Source organism: Phacochoerus africanus, chromosome 3, assembly GCF_016906955.1.
Source record: "Phacochoerus africanus isolate WHEZ1 chromosome 3, ROS_Pafr_v1, whole genome shotgun sequence".
NCBI classification, from domain to species: domain Eukaryota; kingdom Metazoa; phylum Chordata; class Mammalia; order Artiodactyla; family Suidae; genus Phacochoerus; species Phacochoerus africanus.
The window spans coordinates 111,148,791-111,173,192 of record NC_062546.1 but is presented as its reverse complement, the minus strand read 5'-3'; the positions used below and the strand labels follow the sequence as shown (position 1 = coordinate 111,173,192).

The following is a 24,402-nucleotide window of genomic DNA, read 5'->3' as shown; positions in this document are numbered from 1 at the left end:
GCTCAGAAACCATTCTCAGTTAAAGGAACAGAAAAATTCACCTGAAGCAGTAAAAAGTGAAACAGACCTCTGCAGTCTGACATTGAGTTCAAAAGAGAGATAGTGAAAATACTGAAGGAATTAAGGCTGAATATCAAGGAATTAAGAGCGGATATGAACAGTAATGCAAATTTCTTTAGAAAGGAACTAGAAAATATAAGGAGGAACACAGAAAAATTAGAAAATTCATTTGCAGAGATGCAAACTGAGCTAAAGGCACGAAAGAGCAGAATGAATAATGCAGAGGAATAAATTAGTGACTTGGAAGATTGAATAATGGAAATCACCCAATCAGAACAGCAGAGAGAAAACCAACTGAAAAAACATGAAAGCAATATAAGAGATCTATGGCATAATACAAACTAGGCCAATCTGTGCATAATAGGAATTCCAGAAAGAGAAGAAAAAGAAAAGCGGATTGAAAATATATTTCAAGAAATTATGTCTGAAAACTTTCCAAATCTAAAGAAAACAGATATCAAGATACAGGAAGCAGAGAGGGCCCCAAACAAGTTGAACCCAAACAGGCCCACACCAAGACATACTATAATAAAAATGGCAAAAGCTAAAAGATAAAGAGAGGGAGTTCCCGTCGTGGCTCAGTGGTTAACGAATCCAACTAGGAACCATGAGGTTTCAGGTTCGATCCCTGGTCTTTCTCAGTGAGTTAAGGATCCGGTGTTGCTGTGAGCTGTGGTGTAGGTGGCAGATGCGGCTCGGATCCTGAGTTGCTGTGGCTCTGGCATAGGCCGGTGGCTACAGCTCTGATTCAACCCCTAGCCGGGGAACCTCCATATGCCACAGGAGGGGCCCAAGAAATGGCAAAAAGACAAAAAAAAAAAAAAAAAAAAGAGAGAGAGAGAGAGAGGACTCTCAAGGCAGCAAGAGAAACACAAAGTGTTAATAATAAGGGAACCCCCATAAGGCTATCAGCTGATTTCTCTACAGAAACACTACCGGCCAGAAGGGAGTAGCAAGATATATTTAAAGTTCTGAAAGGAAAAAATTTGCAGCCTAGAATACTCTATCCAGCAAGAATATCATTTAAAATAGAAGGGGAAATAAAGAATTTCTCCAACAGACAAAAGTTAAAAGAGTACAGCAATATTAAACCCATTCTAAAATACTGAAAGGGCTTCTCTAAATAAAGAAGGAAGTAAGAAGAAATAGGATGAAGGAAACCACAATTGGAAAGCAATCACTTAAATAAGCCAGCATACAGATCTAAAAAAGGAAAGAAAAAAAAAAAAAACTACTGTAAAAGTGATGATAAACACAAGAAACAGCAAAAGGACACATATGAAGATGTTAAAAAGGGACTTCAAAATCATAGAATGTGGAGAAGGAAAGTAAGAAAATATAAACTCTTTTTTTAAAAAATAATGTGTATGAGCCTATTATTTGACTATCAGGCTAAAGAAGAAGATACAGGAAGAGGTTAACGTACTTAAAAAACAGGGCAACCACAAATCAAAATAAAACATTACAGTCACAAAAACTAAAACAAAAAGTACTCAAGGATAAAATAAATGGAAATCATCCAACCAAAAAAATAAAGGAAGAAAGGAGAAACATAGAATCAAGTGGAAAACAAGGTTTAAAATGACAATAAATACATATATGTCAATAATTACCTTAAATGTCAATGGACTGAATGCTCCAGTCAAAAGACACACAGTGGCAGATTGGATAAAAAAGCAAAAACCTACAACCTGCTGTCTAGGAGAGACTCACCTTAGGGCAAAGGGCACATATTGATTGAAAGTGAGAGGATGAGGAAAGATAGTTCATGTCAATGGACAAGACTGGAAAGCAAGAATTGCAATACTCATATCGGACAAAACAGACTTTAAAATGAAGGCCATAAAGAAAGACAAAGGAGGACACTATTTAATGGTAAAAGGACCATTCAAGAAGAGGACAGTACAATCGTCAATATATATGCCCCAATATAGGAGCACCCAGATACCTACAAATACTAACAGACACAAAGGCAGAAATTGATAGGAATACAATAATGAGGGAGACTTTTAACACTCCATTCACATCAATGGACAGATCTTCTAGACAGAAAATCAATAAGGCAACAGAGATCCTAAATGACACAATAAAAAAGTTAGACTTAATCGACATTTTCAGGACATTACATTCAAAACAATCAAAATATACATTCTTCTCAAGAGCATGGAACATTCTCAAGGACCGATCACATACTGGGGCACAAAGCTAAGCTCAACAAATTTAAGAGTATAGAAATTATTTCAAGTATCTTCTCTGACTATAATGGCATAAAAGTAGAAATCAACCACAGGAAAAGAATGACTACATGGAGACTAAACAACATGCTACTAAAAAACCAATGGGTCTTGAGGAAATCAAGAAGGAAATCTAAAAATACCTCAAGACAAATGATAATGAAGACACAACCACTCCAAATCTATGGGATGCTGCAAAAGCAATGCTTAGAGGGAAATTCATAGCAATACGGGCCTTCCTCAAAAAAAGAAAAATCTCAAATTGACAACTTAACCCAACACCTAAATGAATTAGAAAAAGAACAAACAAACCTAAAGTCAGCAGAAGGAAGGAAATCATAAAGATCAGAGAGGAAATCAATAAAATAGAGATTAAAAAAACAGAAAAAAATCAATAAAACCAAGAGCTGTTCTTGGAAAAGGGAAACAAAATTGACAAACTTCTGGCCAGACTGACCAAGAAGAGAAAAAAAACCAAAATAAACAAAATAAGAAATGAAAAAGGAGAAATCACATTGGATACTGCAGAAATACAAAAAAAACTGTAAGAAAATACTATGAACAATTGTACACCAACAAATTTGACAACCTAGAAGAAATGGACAAGTTTTTAGAGACTTAGAGCCCGCCAAAACTGAATCAAGAAGAAATATATCAGGAGTTCCCGTCATGGCTCAGTGGTTAATGAATCCAACTGGGAACCATGAAGTTGCAGGTTCAATCCCTGGCCGTGCTCAGAGGGTTAAGGATCCGGTGTTGCCATGAACTGTGGTGTAGGTCGCAGACCTGACTCTGATCCCGCGTTGCTCTGGTTCTGGCATAGGCTGGTGGCTACAACTCTGATTAGACCCCTAGCCTGGGAATCTCCATATGCCATGGGTGAAGCCCTAGAAAAGACAAAAAGACAAAAAAAAAAAAAAGAGAGAGAGAGAGAAGAAGGAATAGAGCAACTGAACAGACCAATCACTAGAAATGAAATTGAATATGTAATAAAAACACTCCCTACAAATAAAAGTCCAGGAGCTGATGGCTTCATAAGTGAATTCTATCAAACATACAAAGAGGAATTTATACCCATCCTCCTTTAATTTTCCAAAAGGTTGAAGAGAAGGAACACTCCCTAAGCCACTCTATGATGCCACCATCACCCTAATGCCAAAACCAGACAAAGATACCACCAAAAAGAAAACTATAGGCCAAATCTTTGATGAATATAGAGGCAAAAATTCTCAACAAAATTTTAGCCAACTGAATCCCAAAACATATAAAAAAGATCAGGAGTTCCCACTGTGATGCAGCAGAAACGAATCCACCTAGGAACCATGAGATTGAGGGTTTGACCCCTGGCCTCGCTTAGTGGGTTAAGGATCTGGCATGGCCATGAGCTGTGGTGTAGGTCGCAGACATGGCTCGGATCTGGCGTTGCCGTGGCTCTCGCATAGGCTGATGGCTGTAGCTCCAATTGGACCCCTAGCTTGGGAACCTCCATGTGCCACAGGTGCAGCCCTAAAAAGACAAAAAAATCATACATCACAATTAAGACGGATTCATCCAGGTGCACAAGGATGGTTCAACATATGCAAATCAATCAACGTCATATACCACATTAACAAAAGTCAAAAACCACATGATCATCTCGATAGATGCAGAGGAAGCATTTGACAAAGTCCAACATCCATTCATGATAAAAACTTTTACCAAAGTGGGTATAGAGGGAACATACCTTAACATAATAAAAGCCATTTATGACAAACCCACAGCAAATATAATGATCAATGGAGAAAAGCTGAAAGCCTTCCCATTAAAATCTGGAACAAGACAAGGATGCCCAGTCTCACCACTTTTATTCAACAAGTATTGGAAGTGCTAGCCACAGCAATTAGACAAACAAAAGAAATAAAAGGTATCCAAATTGGGAGAGGTAAAATTGTCACTGTATGCAGATAACATGATACTATATACAGAAAACCTTAAGGACTCAACTCAAAAACTACTCTGATCGACAAGTTCAGCAAAGTAGCAGGATTAGCAGAATGTTAATTTCTGATTAACATTCAGAAATCAGTCACATTTCTGTATACTAACAATGAAATATTAGAAAAGGAATACAAAAATACAATACCTTTTAAAACTGCACCCCCCAAAAAAACAAATCCCTGGGAATAATCTGACCAAGGAGGTGAAAAGATTCATATGCTTAGAACTATAAAACATTAATCAAGGAAATTAAAGAGGATTCAAAGAAATGGAAAGATATTCCATGCTCCTGGGTTAGAAAAATTAATATTGTAAAAATGGCCATACTACACAAAGCAATCTACAGAGTCAATGCAACTCCTATCAAATTACCCATGACATTTTTCACAGAACTAGAAAATCCAAAAATTTATATGGAACTACAAAAGACCCAGAATTGCCAAAGCAATTCCGAGGAACAAAAACCAAGCAGGAGGCATTACTCTCCCAGACTTCAGGCAGTGTTACAAAGCCACAGTCATCAAGACAGTGTGGTAATGGTACCAAAACAGCCATACAGAACAATGGAACAGAATAGAGAACCCAGAAATAAACCCAGTCACCTGCAGTCAATTAATCTTTGACAAAGCAGGCAAGAACATAAAATGGGAAAAAGACAGTCATTTCAGCAAGTATTGCTGGGAAACCTGGAGAGCTGCATGTAAATCAATGAAATTGAAACACACCCTCACACTGTGCACAAAAATAACCTCAAAATGGCTTAAAGACTTAAATGTAAGACAAGACACCATCAAACTCCTAGAAGAGAACATAGGCAAAACATTCTCTGATATCAACATTACAAATGTATTCTCAGGTCAGTCTCCCAAAACAACAGAAATAAAAGCAAAAATAAACCAATGGGACCTAATCAAACTGACAAGCTTTTGCACAGCAACAGAAACCAAAAAGAAACCAAAAAGCCAACTTAACAGAATGGGAGAAAATAGCTTCAAATGATGCAACTGACAAGGGCTTCATCTCTAAAATATACAAACAACTTATACAACTCAACAGCAAAAAAGCCAACAACCCAATTGAAAAATGGGTAAAAGACCTAAATAGACATTTCTCCAAAGAAGATATACAGATAGCCAACAAGCACATGAAAAAAATGCTCAACATCACTGATTATTAGAGAAATGCAAATCGAAAATACCATGAGGTACTACCTCACACCAGTTAGAGTGGCCATCATTAATAAGTCCACAAATAACAAATGCCAGAAAGGATGTGGAGAAAAGGGAACCCTCCTTCACTGTTGGTGGAAATGTAAAGCGGTACAACTACTACGGAAAACAGTATGGAGGTACCTTAGAAAACTCCATATAGATCTACCATATGACCCAGAAGTCCCACTCTTGGGCATATATCTGGACAAAACTTTCCTTTAAGAAGACGCATGCACCCTTATGTTCAGTGCAGCACTATTCGCAATAGCCAAGACATGGAAACAACTTAAATGTCCATTGACAGATGAATGGATTAAGAAGATGTGGTATATATACACAGTGGAACACTATACAGCCATAAAAAAGAACAAAATAATGCCATTTGCAGTAACACGCATAGAACTAGAGACTCTCATACTAAGTCAAGTAAGTCAGAAAGGCAAAGACAAATACCACATGATATCACATATCTGAAATCTAATATATGGTACAAATGAATCTTTCCACAGAAAAGAAAATCATGGACTTAGAGAACACTTGTGGATGCCAAGGGGGAGCAGGAGGGAGTGGGATGAATTGAGAATTTGGGGTTAATAGATGCAAATTATTGACTCTGGAATGGAGAAGCAATGTATAGCACTGGAGCTATATCTAATCACTTATGGAGCATGATAATGTGAGAAAAAAGAATGTATACATGTATGTGTGACTGGGTCACCTTACTGAACAGCAGAAAATTGATAGAACACTGTAAACCAGCTATAATGGAAAAAATAAAAATTATAAAATTAAAAAAAAAGAAAACTTGAAAATTCACATGTATGTGGAGATTAAGATGCTAATGAATAAACAATAAGCCAAGAAATCAAAGGAGAAATCAAAAACATCTTGAGACAAAAGAGAAATACAATATACCAAAATGTATACAATGTAACAATAGTTCTAAAAGAGAAGTTCATAGTGATACAGGCCTACTGCAAGGAACAAAAAAAAAAATCTCAATCTAACTTCATAAATCAAGGAACTGGAAAAATAAGAACAAACAAAGCTCAAATTTAGTAGAAGGAATTAAATAACAAAGAGAAGAGCAGAAATAAATGGAATAGACTAACATGATAAAAGAGCAACAAAACCAAAAGCTGGTTCTTTGAAAAGATAAACAACATGGACAAACCTTAAGTAGTCTCACCAAGAGAGGATTCAGATAAATAAAAAAAAAAAAAATTGAAAGAGAAGATGTTACAACTGATACAAAGGACTGTAAGAGACTGTTATGAACAATTATGGGCCAACAATCAGGACAAACTTGAATAAATGGATAAATTCCTAGAAACATACAACCTGCCCAGACTGAATCGTGAAGAAACCGAAAATCTGAATGGACTAAGTACCAGTAAGGACATTGAATCAGTAAACAAAAACCTCCCAACAAATAAAAATCCAGGACCAGATGACTATAAATGTGAATCTGACCAAACATTCAAGGAATCAATATCCTTTTCAACTCTTTCAAAGAAGAGAAGAGGAAGGATCATTTCCAAACTCACTTTACAAGACCAACATTACCCTGATACCAAAACTAGACAAGGATACCATAAGAAAATTACAGACCAGTATCACTGATCGACATAAACCTAAAAATCCTCAGCAAAATATTAGCAAACCAATTTGAACACTTAACATTAAAAGGATCATAGGAGTTCTCTTGCGGCTCAGCAGGTTAAGGATCTGGTGGTGTCATTGCAGCACTCAAGTCACTGCTGTGGTGAGGGTTGATTGTTTACATTATACTGTAATCTATTAAAGGTACAATAGTAGTATCTTTTAAAACGTATACAACTTAACTGAGAAATAATTTATTGCTAAAAAATGCTAACCATTACTCTAGCCTTCAGCAAGTCATAGTAGTAACATCAAAGATCACTAATCATAGATCAAAACAAAAATAATAATGCAAAAATTTGAAATATTGCCAAGAATTACCAAATGCAACACAGAGACACAAAATGAGCAAATGCTATTGGAAAAACTGCACTAACAGTATTCAACGCTGGGCTGTCACAAACCTTTAATTTATAAAAAACGTTAAGTATCCACAAAGTACAATAAAACAAAGTATGCCTGTTATAGTTCCAAATTTCTGATAACATGGTTGTCAGGAGTACTAGAAGGACAGGCAATACAGCAGAAACACTTCCCTACTCTCGGCCTGTTTGGTCTGGTAGTCTTGCTTATAGTTTAAACCTGCTTTCCTTCAACCTGTAGACAATGAAGCTCTCCGAGTTGCTCTAAGGATCAATGGCAAAAATGCTCTTATGGCTTTTCAAATAACAAGCTAAAACTCAATATAAAAATGAAGTTTAGTTCACCAAACTGGAGCTCAGCAGAATTAGGGATCCTGACTAGCCTGTGTGATACCTTGTGCCCAGTGTTCCATATATCTTCAGGTTTAGAGACCAGAGGCAAGCAAGGCAGAATAAAGAGCGACTGAAGAAGCCACCAGTTTGATCATAGCAGGAAGCTGATGACATGTAGTAGCCCCTGCTACTACTGCAAAGCTCTTCACTGCAGAAAACACCAGCTTGACTTTACCACCTAAGAGCACCCTTTTTACATCATATCTGTTTTTTACAATTTATTTCATCTAATCAAACCCCTCAGCAGTGTTAAAAAGTGCTGATCCTCGGAGTTCCTGTCGTGGCGCAGTGGTTAACGAATCCGACTAGGAACCATGAGGTTGCGGGTTCAATCCCTGCCCTTGCTAAGTGGGTTAATGATCCGGCGTTGCCGTGAGCTGTGGTGTAGGTTGCAGACGCGGCTCGGATCCCGAGTTGCTGGGGCTCTGGCATAGGCTGGCAGCTACAGCTCCAAATAGACCCCTAGCCTGGGAAACTCCATATGCCGCGGGAGCGGCCCAAGAGATAGCAAAAAAAAAAAAAAATTTAAAAAAAAAGAGTGCTGATCCACCTGTCCCATCATACACCCTGTGGACATTTCAGAGTAGGAGCCAGTTACAGTCCTTCTTTCCTGGAGCTCAGGCCAGGCTGCTGTTCCCACAGGGCTGCTCTAAGATCTCTGAACAGACATCTACTAGATTTCCTGCACCTGAGCCCACTGATCATATTCTGCTAATGACACCATGGTCACTGTGGAGCAGTGGTGCTAGTAAGAATCCTAAGCAAAGTGACTTTGTAGGCACTGACTGGTGTCACTCAGAAGTACACAAGGCCAGAGTGAGGGAGAGCTGTCAATTCTACTTACCTAGATCTACAAAAAGATGCTTTTCTCCTGTGTTGTTCTTCACAACTAAAAATGAAAGATCAGGACTGCTTTGCTTAGCTGCACCCAGCCTCTCCAGTTTCTCTGAATTCAATGACCAGCTCTCTCCTATATCCTTATCTGTGGACGTTTCACTCAAGGAAATTCCTTGTTTAACTCGTGTTCCAGGAAAATGGGAAAATCCATGGTCCATTGTCTCTGGAATCATATCATCATCTTCACCAGCAAGCAAGTGAAAAGCAGGCTGTAAAATTTTTTTCACAAAATTACCTAAAGGAAAAATAAAAATGTTAGTCTAATTCTTCTTTTCTGCAAACTATAACTTGAGATCTAGTTACAAATCTACACATGACAATTTTACACAGTAAGGCTTCTATGTTTAAATTCCAGTTTTAAAATTGAATTGTTATTACAAACTGTAACACAACTCTCCTGTACTTCTTATAATATCTTTTCCTATTTATTTTTGCTTTCCAGGGCCACACCCACGGCATAGTTCCAAGGCCAGGGGTCAAATGGAGCTGCAGCTGCTGGCCTACACCACAGTCACAGCAACATCAGATCCAAGCCGCATCTGCAACCTATACCACAGCTCACAGCAACGCCAGATCCCCAACCCATTGAGCAAGGCCCCAGGATTGAACTCACGTCCTCATGGACACCAATCGATTTCATTACCACTGAGCCACAACGGGAACTCCATGTAACATCTTTTACTTTTTAAATTCCGTTTGCCAGAGAAGCTTGCTGTAACTTATAAACAAATCATCTTAGGCGAGAAGGTAATGTGAGAAGATTTGTCACTGTTGCTAGTTTGGGCCTGGGCCTAACACCCTGTCACCAAAAAAGCATCACTATTATTAATACAAATTGAGTATAATTTACATTCACAATCCATGATTAAAGAATGCAAGGTTTGTATGAGTAAACAGTGCTGCCAAGATCATGCACAGAAACACAGAATCTGTCACATTCGCTTAAGTCAGGACGTTGGCCAATTTCTCAGGACCTATCCCCTCTCTTTATCTGCCACGACATGCCCCAAGAAGCCTGACGTTCACAGCCATCAGTTTCAGGTTCTTGCTCCTCCTGCCTTTCCCTATAATTGGTCATGAGCTGCGTTGTAGCCCAATAACTAATGTCCAGAACTAAGACAAGTAAATATATTTATTGTATTTTAGTATTTATTCTAAGAGCTCTAAATATTAGTGGTGGTGCTGTCTTTACCAAGAGATCCACTGAGGGAGGGGAACTAAAGGAGGGAATTGGACTATTTCATAATCTCTGCATCTATGGTTCTGACAGTTCATAGTTTTACAGGAGCAAAGCCTCAGATGGAACCCATGAATCAGGCCTGACTGTGTCTCTCACTGTAGTCACACTACACCCCCACCGCTCCTTAATTAGTCACAAACTCTTTATCTCTACACTTTTACTGTTCTGAGAGTAAAGCGTGTCTTTCCATATGATGGAATTTAAGTCCAGCTTGAATGTCAGCTGCCTTGGGAAGATTATCTGTAGCAGAAACTGCTAATTACCTGTAAAATTTCTATTCTCCTCTTCTTCCCTAGCAACAAATCTCCATTTTCAGCCTGTGACTAGGAGTCACAGAGCAGACTATTAGGAATAAATAGGAATCAAAGAAATATCTTGCTTAGGACTCTATCTCCACAACCAGACAGTAGAGCCCACTTAACATTCAGTCATCCATTCAGCAAATATTTATTAAATGTCAATTTATATTTATGATTGTTGCTGATAATTATATTAATATTATTGATACAGACATTATCTGATAAGCTCTGGAAATATAACAGTGAATAAGAAACGATCTATGCCCTAAAGAAATATTAAGTAGAATAGAGAAGACAAAACACCGGAAATAAATTACCTCCAGAAGTAGTGAATCCTCTGTCATGATAGGCACTGGCCATTCTATGCAACCCAGAGGAAACACGAACCTTACTCAGTCTTAAGAGTTTGGGATGTGACAGAAATAGCTTCTGACAATACCTACTCTGAGTCTTAACAGACTAGGTGAACTGGTCAGATGGCGGTGTCAAAGGTGCAAAGACCCGGAGACTAGAGAAAATGTGGCCCTGGTGGGAGCTAAGTGAAGGATGAAGTTAGATGCGCCAAGTGGTGAGAGAGAAGGCCAGTACACAGTGAGCCTCATCATGCAAACTAAGCCGCCTGGACTTTTACCTGAAGACAAGGAATAATCCTGGAAGGGTCTGAGGCACACAGTGTTATAACGAGATCACTCTAGCCAGCTGACTAAACAAGTAAACTGAGTCAGGGTAACTACTTGGGTAAGTGGGTGAACAGCGATACCACCCTGATTATCTACATCACAGGAGGAAGAGCAAGTCTGGGGGAAAAGATGAGGACCTCGGTCTAGGACGTGCTGAGGAAGTGTCAAATGTCTGTGTGGGGATGTTTAATAGGAAGAACAATCCTGGCTGCAGATGAGGACTTGAGAATTACCAATGCACAGATGGGAACTGAAGCCACAACTGTGGATGATCACGAAGGTTACAGAGTGAACAGATGGACAAGAATAGATTCAACAATTACTAACATCCAAGGAATGAAGGAAAGAGACAAAGAAGAAATGTCCAACTAAGCTAATAGGAAATAGGGAGATAATAAAGAGTCCTGGGTACACAGCACACGAGGTCACTGTGACCTACTATTACCCCAACCTAGTAATTATTTTCCTGACTTTTATGCCAGTCCTTTTACCCTAGGTACCCTTGAAATTGTCAGACACTTGTTCTAAAATGGATTACCTGTTACCTGAGCTTCAGTCAATTGTCTGCTATCTGGACCCAGGAATACCTGTCCCACTCCTACTTTGATATACACTCAGGATTTTGGCTTTCATCCAGACCTTGGTTTTCAGTGTTCCCTTTCTGCCTATTTGTTCCCCTTTGGACTGACTTCATTTTATACCTGGGCCTATATCTTTAAATGTGCAGTCCTGGAATTAATCCTCTAGTTACACTTTCGGGCTTACACATCTAGATTTTTCCTTGACCCTAAAGTTTGGCCTGGAACAATAAACAAGTCTTCCTGGGTGTGGTCTGGAACCCAAGCCCCAGTCCTCATGTATTAAAAGCTAAGGCAAGGCTGGGAGTTCCCATTGTGAAGCAGCAGAAACAAATCCAACTAGCATCCATGAGGATGTGGGTTCAAGCCCTGGCCTTGCTCAGTGGGTCGGGGATCGGCATTGCCGTGAGCTCTGGTGTAGGTTGCAGATATGGCTTGGATCCCCCGTTGCTGTGACTGTGGAGTAGGCCGGCAGCTGTAGCTCCAATTGGACGCCTACCTAGCCTGGAAACTTCCATATGCCGTGGGTGCAGCCCTCAAAAAAAAAAAAAAAAAGCTAAGGCAAGGCTGAAGCAAAGGTCAGAAATCTAGATCTGAGGCATCATAGATTAAGACTTGAATTAGGCCTATCCTGCTTAGTCATTACTTCTGGAATGACTCCTGTTGGAACAGAAACCAGGACCAGGGCATGTATAGCCATTCCAATATCTACAGCAAAAGACACTAATGCCAAGGATAGCCTGAGTACATTAATGTGTCTCAAATGTGTCTAGAACAGGAAGATAGGTCTAGAACAAAAGGCAAATCCTGAAAATATGAAAAATCAGGACTCATTTTTTCAGGACAGGTTAATAACCATAAAAGCTGACAAATACAAAACTTCGAGAGGAAAGGAAAATATAAGTTTTAACATAAAAAACTTTTTGTGACTTTTTTAAAAATAGCATACTTACCAACATGAACGTTATCTTTAAATGCCACATCATGGAGCTGAAATATCAAATGGCGGCTAAATTTTTCATTGGTGCTAGAATCCAAGTTGAGAACATCTTCAGCTGAACAATTAACCCCATAAAACTCTTGAAGTGCTTTACAAACATGCTGAAAACACAAGCAAAATGTAAAGAATTAGTATTTTTTTAATTTGTTTTAAAAATTTTCCAAGAGCAAAAACTCAAATATCTTGGTACAAGTCTAACCTGTTTCTTATTTTGATGTAGTATCAGATTATTTATTTCATAACAATTATACCAATTTATACAGTTAAATATATGTATTTAAATTATTATACATGTTTATGTTCACAAACTCACAGGCTCTCAGGATTAAAGGGCTCTTAGAATTTGAACAATTTACCTTATACATTAATCTCTAAAATCACAATAAAAATATTTTTTAACCATTTCTTTAAATATCATCTGTGAGTTAAAAAGTCACTAATTTCAAAGTTTTAGTTTTTCAGAAAGTTCCTCACACACACTGAGCCCAAATATACCTCCAAGAATATAGCCTCTGGGGTAAGATTATGCTGATAATGAAAACAGTTATGCATTATAGGAAGGTAGCTAATACAGGATTAGGAGCACAAGATTTGGAGTCAGAAAGATCTAGGTTTGAGTTTTGGCTTTGTCACTTTAGTTAAGTCCAAACCTAACATTCCGCAACTTCGAAATGGAATAATAATGGAACCTAACTTTTGGGGTTGTTGTAAGGAGCAAAGAGAAAATTAGAGTAAAGAGGTGGCCCAATGACTGGCACATGGAACTGCTTAAATGTATCAGCGTGCAGCCATAGGGTTAAGTCACTTCTGAACCCTCAGTCTTCTCTTTTGCAAAACTGAGGTACTAAGAACTACTGTATAGGATTACCTTGGGATTAGCAAATATGTTTGTACACTGCCAAACACTTGGATACCTAGCAGTTACACAATAAACTGTATTAAAGCTATTTTGGTATTACAACAGCACACCACCTCTTACCATACTCTCTGATACTACTTTTCTTTAGTAAATCCTTTCTCAGAGAAATCTTCAATTTCCTTATCTACATCAAATTCCCCCATATGCTCTACCTCTATCTGTAGTACTTACACGGCTGCAATTTTATGTTAATCTGTGTGATTATTTTGATGTTTCCTTTTATTACAGAGAATATCCCTCATTATCTGGTCTCTCTGACATCTACAGAAGTAGAATCCTGATTATTAGCTAGATATGAGGCCATCCAGAATAAAGACCACATTTCCTAGACTCCCTTGCAGTAAGGTGTGACCATGTGACTAAGTTCTGGCCAATGAGATGTGAGTAGAAGGAAAATATTCCACTTCTAAGTTATAATTTTAAAGGCAAGGATCATGTCCACCCCTTCTCCATTTTCTACTGACCAGAATGCAGACACAGTGGTGGTGAGCTTCTTGGACAATGTAAATAAGGGCAACATCTTAGAAATAGCAAAGCAACAACACTAGTCCCTAATACAATGAAGCCACATGCAGGTATTGCATAAGAGAAAAATAACATTTAGTCTTATTTAAGCCACTTTAAGTCTTTATTATGGCAGCTAAATTTATCCTAACTTATTATCCTCCCTTACATGATAAATTCTGTGAAGGCAGAAATCAGGTTTCTTTGGGCTAACCACTGCATGCTTAGTGTCCAGGCACAGCAGAGGCTGAAAAAATTTTGATAAATGAATAAAGTCTAATTTTGTACTTTGGAGCTATACAGAATAAATGTAACAACTCTGTAGGTAATAAAAGTTATCATATCTCCTTAAGTTCTCTTTCCCAAGTTAAATTTTAAATAAAATTTTAAGTTACAGGGAATACAGCCAATATTTTACAATAACTATAAATGGAGTACAATCTATATAAAAATTTTGAATCACTATTATACACCTGAAATGAATACAATATTGTTAATCAACTATACTTCAATTTTATTTAAATTACATTTAAAGTTTAAATTATATTTAAAGTTATTTAAACATTTAAGTTGTAAAACTCAAAAGTTTAAAAATAAATGATTATTTGAGCAATGTTACCTGTCAACAGTTTTATAAAATGCATTAGCACCTGAATTCATCCCATTTGGCATAAGTGGCTTAAATTGTCAGGTTACTGAATCAAAGGGCATTATATATTATCACTAGTTATTATTAGCCAGTTATTTATTAACCATCTGTTATAATAACAGCTAACCTAATTTATGCCTCCTTACACACACTCCAAAGGAAAAGTACTTACTGGATTATACACTGGTTACATAGAAAGCAATCAATAAATGAAATTAATTTCAACACAATCATTTGTAAAGGTTATATTAAGTAAAATAATCCTAATAACTTTTCTACCAACATGATGAACATGTTAAATAAAAATGCTGTATAATTTTTAATTCAGATTTCTACAACTTTTTCCAACTTTTGTTGATGTAAAAGATTAGTTGTTCAAGACTAATTTGGGCAAGACTGTATAAAGAATTAGGGGAAAAATTTTTAAACATTTACATGACCTTTGCCATACCACTGTTTACTAATCTGTGTTATAAATGATATTTGCACTAAGTATTAATTCCATTAGGGATATTTCTAGTTTCTAATACAATAAAGTACTTCCTCGTTAATGGTGTCCCGATATTAAAGGACCAGTGAAAATCTCTGAATCTTAATTTCTTCTTGGCCATGTAGAGCTCATGTAACAAATCCTACCTTAGATTACAGAAGTGTATCATACACCAGAAAAGTGTCATTATCTATGGATTATTAAAAACATAATTAAGGTTAAAAATTAAACACAATTTACGAACTATAGTGAAATAAAACATTAAAAAAATTATTTTTAAGGGTCCAATGGCTATCTTTTTTTTTTTTTTTTTGTCTTTGCTATTTCTTTGGGCGGCTCCCAAAGCATATGGAGGTTCCCAGGCTAGGGGTCGAATCAGAGCCATAGCCACTGGCCTACGCCAGAGCCACAGCAACGCGGGATCCGAGCCGCGTCTGCAACCTACACCACAGCTCATGGCAACGCCGGATCGTTAACCCACTGAGCAAGGGCAGGGATCGAACCCGCAACCTCATGGTTCCTAGTTGGATTCATTAACCACTGCGCCACGACGGGAACTCCAAATGGCTATCTTAAGAAAAATATAACTTTTGTCATTTTTTTCTTTCTTTTTTGAGGGGTGGGGGAACTTACATATATATTTTTTATGATTTTTATTTTTTCTGTTATAGTTGATTTACCCTGTTCTGTCAATTTCTACTGTACAGCAAAGTGACCCAGTCATACATATATATATACATTCTTTTCCTATTTCCTCCATCATGTTCCATCACAAGTGACTAGATATAGTCCCCTGTGCTATCAGCAGGATCTCATTGCTTATCCACTCCAAATGCAATAGTTTGCATCTATTAACCCCAAACTGCCAGTCCATCCCACTCCCTCCACCTCCCCAAATTTCTTATGCTTCAAATCCGGGAGAAAGCTAACATTATGACTTAAAAAAAAAAAAAAAAAAAAAAAGAACTTGCATACATTTTTCAAATAAATTAAAACATGTAGAGATCCAACATAATCAGCAGATATTCTTAATCAAAAACATTTTAATTCAGATATATTTTTAACATCGAGTCATCTACAGTTAACATCTAAAAAGCAGTTAAAACCTACTCTGAGGCCAAATAATAATCAACATAATTTATTTTTTTTGCCTTTTCTAGGGCCACTCCCATGGCACATGGAGGTTCCCAGGCTAGGGGTCCAATCAGAGCTGCAGCCGCCAGCCTATACCACAGCTCACGGCAATGCTGGATCCCCAACCCACTGGGCAAGGCCAGGGACCGAACCCGCAACCTCATGGTTCCTAGTCGGATTTGTTAACCACTGCGCCACGACAGGAACTCCTCAACATAATTTTAACACATCCTAATGTAACACAATCTTAAAAGATTTTAAAAACAAATCTGATAGACGTTAGTTGCACAAGCTAATATTCCTTTTTTATTACTAATTTCTGGTTTGACACTGCTAAATCAAAAATATATACTAGAACTACACTCTCTTCTCTTTCTTAAAAGCAAAGGGAACTGACAGTTGTATTTCTTTTCTTATCTTTTGGTTATGTCTGTGACATGCGCAAGTTGCCAGGACAGGGATCAAACCTGTGCCAGAGCAACCTAGGCCACTGCAGTGACAACACCAGACCCTTAACACACTGAGCCACCAGGGAACTCTGAAAGTTGTATTTCTAGATCAGATTTTGCCAATAATGAGCTGTAGGATCTGGCATTGGAATTAAGTCTTTCTAGGCTTTGGCTTCCTCATTTATGATGATGTAAGACAGAATATTTCTACCAGCTCAAGAATTCTATACTATTTTATCAAAATTTTCTTGATGTTTAACTCAAACATCAATTTTTAGAGTAAAAATGACTTTGCCTAACTTTCACCAGGGTCAACTATTTGTAATGTAGAAGAATATATAACTAAGAAATGAAAATTCCCAAACTGCCATCTTTCTCAGTTTTTTTTTTTTTTTTACTAGACACAGTAATATTATGAAATATATGGACATAAACTAACCTTTCTCCTTCCTAGAAGCTTCCTCAGAGAAGCAATATTAAGAAACGAAAGTGAAAAGGAAAGGTAACAAAAAGGAGGAGAAACAAAGAACCTCTATATTAATAGGCTGGATTCATTTAATGACTGAATGAGTAAATGAAAAATATGTAGGTAGATAGAAGGAGGAAAACATGAGTCTAATTTACCTCAATGAGTAATGCAACCATCTTTTTTCCATCAGCTTCTGGATTGGCAAGTTTGTTAAATTCCAAATCAAAGTAAAGCTTGCACACAGCATTTTCAGGAATGACTTCATAGCAGTGTAAGAGGTTTCTTCTACATTGAACAGTTCAAGGTTGTTAGGTTTATATCTCATACCTTCTAAATCACAGAAGTTGCTCTTGCATCTCAAGATATTAACTGTGATTTAATGACATGTAACTGACATAATGAAGACATGATAAAGTGAATTGACTACTCACCATAGGTTTATGGATCACAGTATCAAGAGTGTCCATCAAACAACATGTAATAATCATATTGTATTAACATTATTTAACTAGAAAATATAGTCAACTTCATACTGTTATTTATTCACAGATGATTCTGATAGCAGATAACACTTTTCCACTTATTTTTGGTATCACTATGAGGCAAATTAAGAGCTTTCTCAAACTGAGATCCCATGGGGATTCCATGGATTTTTAAGTTTCATACTTTCATTAGGAATATTTTAAAAACTAGTGAAAACATTCTGAATCACCTGACTTCAATGAGCTTTCAAGGCTCACATTTGCAGTTACATTCTCACTGGCACCAAGAGGTGTGACTTTAACATGAGTTACTAAGAACAGATGCTGACCTGATCAGTAAATGATGAACTGCTTAGTGAAATCTGGATGACACTGTATACAAAGGTTTTAGGAATATGAACAAAGAAAAGTGATGGAGGAATTGTGTCATCGCATAGTACAGGAACTCAAAACACATATAATTTTTCCCTCCTAGCACCTGGTAAGATAATTCAGTGTTGCTATGATAAGGAAACTCCAGAATTCAACTCTAACAATAACAGAATAACTGTGTGATTGAGAACTATGAAAGTCCAGACAGCCTGACTTAATTTCACAAGCATTTCCAGATGAAGGAAATGTAACTTTAAAGCATTGTCCTTCATAAACTACTTACCGGGATTTATAGTAATACCAAAGTTCAGTATAGGTTGTTACAAGGTAAATACGTTGTCCATCACCCACTTTGTACTCCAAAGCAAATACATGAACATCCTTCATAAAAGCAGAAATATTAAAAAAAATTAAATTTAAAATCAACTGTAGCTATTAAATGTTCATAAAGATTATCATTTGAATTTTCCAAAACTGGAATTTAAACATTTGCATTATTTAAAAACAAGAAAACTAATCACTAGATCTATGCCAATCAAAATCTAGTTATTTACTTTTTTTTGCTTTTTAAGGCCCTCATGGCATGTAGAACTTCCCATGCTAGGGATCGAACTGGAGCTAGAACTGCCAGCTTACGCCACAGCCACCGCAATGCCAGATCCCAGCCACTTCTTCGACCTACACCACAGCTCAACAACACTGGATCCTTAACCCACTGAGCGAGGCCAGGGATAGTATCCACATCCTCATGGTTCCTAGTTAGGTTCGTTAACCACTGAGCCTCAAAGGAAACTCCCTAGTCATTTGCATTTATTTATATTTAGTCACTCAGGTAATACATGTTCAAAGCAGAAACAATTAGAACATCCAGACTAAAAAAAGAGAGGAAAAATAATTTTTCAACTACTATAGTTTTGACTTCCTATCATAGTTTTATTTGCTAGTTGATGAAACTTATTTTTTAAAACTTCCTAAACATTATTATGATTTGCACTAAAATTAATAAATTCTCTACAATATATAAAAACACATAGGAACCACTTTTATAAATACAATATTTGTATATTAATCTTAAAAGCTTAAGGAAAGTTTTAAAATGCTTAACTTTAACAAGTACCACAAATTACTTTTCTCATAAAAAAGGAATACAAAAGTATCTGCTTAGCTAAAGGTAGCTGTTGAACCTATAAAGGAACTAAACTTCCATTTTCATGAGAGAGTAATCATAAGATGACTGTTACTTGGCCCTATTAAAAAAATCTTGCCAAGATAAATTTTATAAACTTGATGACTGGTAAACCCAGCAATCATACAGCTGGGTTTGACTGACCTTAAGAATTCAAGATCACGGAGTTCCTGTTGTGGCGCAGCAGAAACGAATCCGACTAGGAACCATGAGATTGCAGGTTTGATCCCTGGCCTCACTTGGTGGGTTAAGGATCCGGCTTGCAGTGAGCTGTGATGTAGGTCAAAGTCGTGGCTCGGATCCCAAGTTGCTGTAGGTCTGATTGGATCCCTAGCCTGGGAACATCCATATGCCATGGGTGCGGCCCTGAAAAAGACAAAAGACAAACACACACACAAAAATAATTCAAGATCAAATGAATGTCAGTATTTTAATTTCTGATACCTGAATTAGGCTGACACAGAATGAGCACAAAAGATTTTTTTATATTTCCTATTCTCATGAGATGTGAGCTTCTCTACTAGGGAAAGAAGATGCTTCCTCCTTAAAAACTTTGAACACTTTTGAGTTTTTACAGATCATCAATGATCAGAATCACAATATATTTATGATGGATTTCACATACATACCTTTTCATTATATTTCTTTATAGTCCCCACAGTGTCCAACAAACAAAAGATGTGCAACACACCCCTGCTTGTTTATTTTTGAGCACCATGCCTTTTGTGGGGCTAACATGTAGCAAGCAAGCACTTCTTCCTCCCACTCTCCTAATGTGTTGGAAATTATGTAAATCCACTCTCCTACTCCAAAGCACAAAATGGGACAGTAGGAGAAGAAAAACCATGTGTGCCTTGGTACTATGATTTAAATTCTAGGGGCTTACAACACATCTAAGCTATGATATTTGAGACATTTTCATTTGCTATTGTTTAAATTCAAATCTCCATTTCCTAATTTCATCCTTAAAATCTCACACTCCCCTCACTCACTTCCTGATATTTTTGTGGGTATTATTTTAGTCTTACTCTTAAACTCATTCAATTATTTTCCAGTCCAAGAATACAGTCACTTTTACTCTAAGCAGTATCATTTCTGTCCTTATCAATTTTTTAAACTGGCACTAGAGATGTCATTCTTTTTTATTAATATAAAGTAAATGGTTAATGATTCATAGAGATATTTTCCCTAAATAGTATAAGATTGCAATTAAATTCTTCTGATAAAATATGTGACCTGAAGTGAAGACAAACAATAGATTCTTTTTGGAAATCTTAAGCTACAGTCACCCTAAAAAAAGATGAGAAAAATTACCTCTTTACAGCTTTTAACAAAATTAAAAGCTTGAGATTGCCGATGAAATAGTTTCCAAATGGAGGGTGGTTCTTCTGGCTTGGACAGTCTTGGTCTGTACACTGAGGACAATGGTTTCCTCTCATACAAGGATGCTCGTTCTTCAATTTGCTTCAATTTTGCTTCCCATTTTCTCTTCATTGATTCAGAGGTTAAGGGGAGACTAAATCCTATCCCATGTACAATCTGCATCAGTTACCACTAAAACAAACAATGATGTCAACTTGTTTAGAATATATTTTGTTTGGTAAAACTTCTCACTTCTGCTTATTTCTTTGCTTTATGGTTTATGCTTTGCATGAAATTTTGTTAAACAAGGACAGGGCTGGTTATAAGAAATCTTTAGATCTCCTCCATCTTATTAGATGTGCTACAGTTTTGAACAAGTTAATGAAGTTCCCTGAATTGTAATCAGCTGCAAAATGGGAATCAACATGCTCTTATGTAGTTATCTTGAGGGTAGATGTGATAAAACAAGAAAATATTTTGCAAATTACAATGCCTCGTGTAAATATAAGTGTTTTGGTACCACTGTGGTTTTTATTATAACCATTTTGTTGCATCAAGTGCTACTGACCTCACCCAACTGATAGGCATCATTCTTGTGCTATCATTTCTCTCTCTCTCTCTTTTTGGCTGTCCTACATCATATGGAGTTCCTGGGCCAGGTATCAGATCCAAACCACAGTTATAACCTAAGCTGCAGCTGTGCAATGCCAGATCCTTAACCCACTATGTCAGGTCAGGGACTGAACCTGTGTCCCAGTGCTCCCAAGATGCTGCTGATCTCTTTGCGCCAAAGCTGGAATTCTTTGTGCTATTATTTCTTAGTGTAGAATTCATTTCTAGGCACCATTGTACAGTTCTTAGCTCCTTTTCCCTCTTTTTCTGTCCAACTGGTCTTCTTTTCTCCCCAAAACAACTATTAGTTGAGAGGATAACCAGGATATGAATAGGAATTACAATATTAGTTAGTTTTGGTTTGGGATGTACGGTAATCACAAGCATGACTAAAAAATAAATAAATCTTAACCTATGTTAACTTAATGACTATTTTTGTGATTAGTCAATGTGAAATCATTGCATTTTAACACTTGTTGCCAAAGTAATGGGGCCAGGCAATACTTTTCCAATTTGTGATTATGGTTTCTTTACAAAGGAAAATGGATAGGTTTTTTTAAAAAGGAGGGAAAGCTTCCACTGTAGAGGAAAAAATGAGCACAACTTCTCTTGCATTCCTCCCAACAAGAGATGCCATCTAAGCCCACTCCCCATACAGACTCTGGCCTTGGCCATGTGACTGGTTTGGGCATTGTCACATCAAATGTGAAACAAGTAGAGGTTTAGTAAGTGCTTTTGCATTGGATTTGGCTATCCTGGGGTCCTGCCCTGAGACTGTCATGCTGTAACTTCAGCCTCATAGAGGATAAAAGGCCATCTGGAGAAAAACCAAGTTTCCCAGGCTAATAGCCAACACCAATGAACTATATAATGTGAGCTAAACCATTTTGGATCATCCAGCCATCATCTGAATTCAATGCTTGAGTATGCCTGAATGAATTCAAGTGAGAGATCCAGTGAAAAACTGCCCAGCCAACTCACAGAACTCTAAAATTAATTTGTTGTTGTTTTTAAAGCCAGAAAGTTTTGACCTGGTTTTTTACACAGAAACAATTGTTTCCTTCTTCACTAATATCATCTATGTGGTAATTTATATATGTAGAAACAGATATATTAGGTTTTGTTGTTTGTTTTTTTTTAAGTGAAATAACACACTAAAGCATTTGAAGGTAAAATCCCTATTTACTTTTGCCAATGCCTTTCTAGTACTTGTGTTTATCAAGTTGATACTTATGCTCTGGAATTTTAGCAGAAAAATTTGCAACACACTCACTGGCAACTGACACTTTCTTGGAAGGAAAAATAGAATCACCCTAAAAGATTAAGACAGAGTAGGAATGCCATGACAGTGTTAGAAAAAAAGGCATATTTATCCACAGATTTTAAATCTGACTTCAACCATAACTAACTTAAAGATTATGCTCTCAGAGTTACACTTAATCCACATGAAAATTATAAACTAAGAAACAGAAATAAAATTCTAAAGGTTTCAACATATTCATAACAAACATGCCTAGGAAAGGAATACAATTTCATTGGATTGAAGAGATGGAGCAATTTTTAATACAACTGTGTTAATTTTTCGATCAAAGTGATATGGTGACTTATTGCTAGACAGAGTATTCAGTTTAATCTGCTTCACATACAGATAAAAATCCTCTCCATTTAGACAATTTAATTGAGAAACTGACTTTCTTCCATGAAGTTGATTAACTTTTAATAAAGCCCACAGACTACTTAATGAAGAAAATATACACAGGATGCAATCGGATGTGAATTATGACCCTAGCGTCTAACAAATACTTGACTGGAAATAACTATGCGGATGTTTCCATACAGTTACACTAACATTGGGAAAATTTATTCTGGCTTTGTAAAAATATTGGTATAACCATACAAGTATATCATATGTGAAAGTCAGAGTCACAGTGGAAAACCAGTTTAACACTTTCTAGACTTGAGGAAACTATGCATGGCAACAGAAAGAGAGGAGTTCAAAATAGGTTATGCTCTCGTTTTCTTTGCACAGTTTCAAAGACTACTAGGGCTTAGACTATTCAAGTAGCAGGGCTGAATTTTTTTTTTAAAGCAAAGGAAATAGAGAACAGGAAGGCATCTGGCATTCTGGTTTTGGACCATCATAATCCTCATCCTTACCCTCTGGAGGAATATAGCACCATTTTAGAAATGCTTTTATGGTGGGGAAATAGTGGTCTTTCCCCCCCCCCCCCCATCTTTATATATAATTACACATGAAAACCTCTTTTTACACAGGGGCTATAACTATTTTTGGTAACAATTTCCAAGTTTCAAAGAAAAACATCTGTTGTATTTTAAAATAACAGGCTTGAGAGCTCTATTATTTCTTAGCACTGCACTGGAATGTTTGTCTAATCATTTTTGATGCCAATTTTACAACTAAAACATGGTCAGGCTAGAACAAAGGCTAGCTTAGTCTTTTCAGAATAACTAGTGGGAGAAGGGGCAGTGAGGATAAAGGTAAAGAGATGATTCAGACAGCTAACCTAAGTTTATACCTAAACTTGCTCAGGTGTGACACTTGATGGCCTAGTTCCCAGGACTAGGCAGCACATGCTTCATCATTATTGGCTTCTAGGGAAAGCTGAAGCCTGCCTGCTGTGGTTCTCTCCAGCCCATTTCATCTGGTTTCTTTTTTGTATAATCACAAGTCAATTCCTGCTGTGGTTCTCTCCAGCCCAGTTCATCTGGTTTCTTTTTTGTATAATCACAAGTCAATTCCTACTTCCCAACTCCGACTTCTCCTTCTGCCCTGAGGATAGATTCAACAGTTTTTTGTTTTCTAGCATACACGTTCCAGTTTTAATATTTGGTAATGTTCTGGTATTTGGCAATGTTTTCTTAATATAATTCCCTTTATAACACCTGGCTGCCTGTAATACATTTATACTATTTCTTCCACTGCTAAAGTATTTGTAATAAAGTATGTGATTAAATTTCATTTACAGTAATAACAATTTACTTCCCAGATGAATAATACCTTAAGAAACTAAATATACTCATTAACTTTTTTTCCTACCTCAGTCATTCTGCCTATGCTTGAAACTACCCATATTTCCCAAAAATCTCCTGTAGGGAAGAAAACATCTAGTGATACACTGTGTTTTCCAGTTCCACCTTTTTACCATCCCCACAAGATATC

The 24,402-nt window shown here is 36.9% G+C and overlaps 1 protein-coding gene across 5 annotated transcripts in view; it reads right to left on the bottom strand.

The window, feature by feature from the left end:
* The window catches only part of PRIMPOL (primase and DNA directed polymerase), a 57,572-nt gene that overhangs the window by 31,472 nt on the left and 1,698 nt on the right, over window positions 1-24,402 (bottom strand). For all 5 annotated transcript variants that reach the window (XM_047772336.1, XM_047772340.1, XM_047772337.1 and 2 more), the window contains exons 3-7: window positions 20,562-20,801; window positions 18,345-18,442; window positions 17,363-17,492; window positions 12,547-12,694; window positions 8,744-9,031 (exon numbers count right to left, since the gene is read on the bottom strand). In XM_047772336.1, the coding sequence (XP_047628292.1) occupies window positions 8,744-9,031; window positions 12,547-12,694; window positions 17,363-17,492; window positions 18,345-18,442; window positions 20,562-20,792 (895 nt within the window). In that variant the 5' untranslated portion in view covers window positions 20,793-20,801. The remainder of the gene's footprint in view (window positions 1-8,743; window positions 9,032-12,546; window positions 12,695-17,362; window positions 17,493-18,344; window positions 18,443-20,561; window positions 20,802-24,402) is intronic.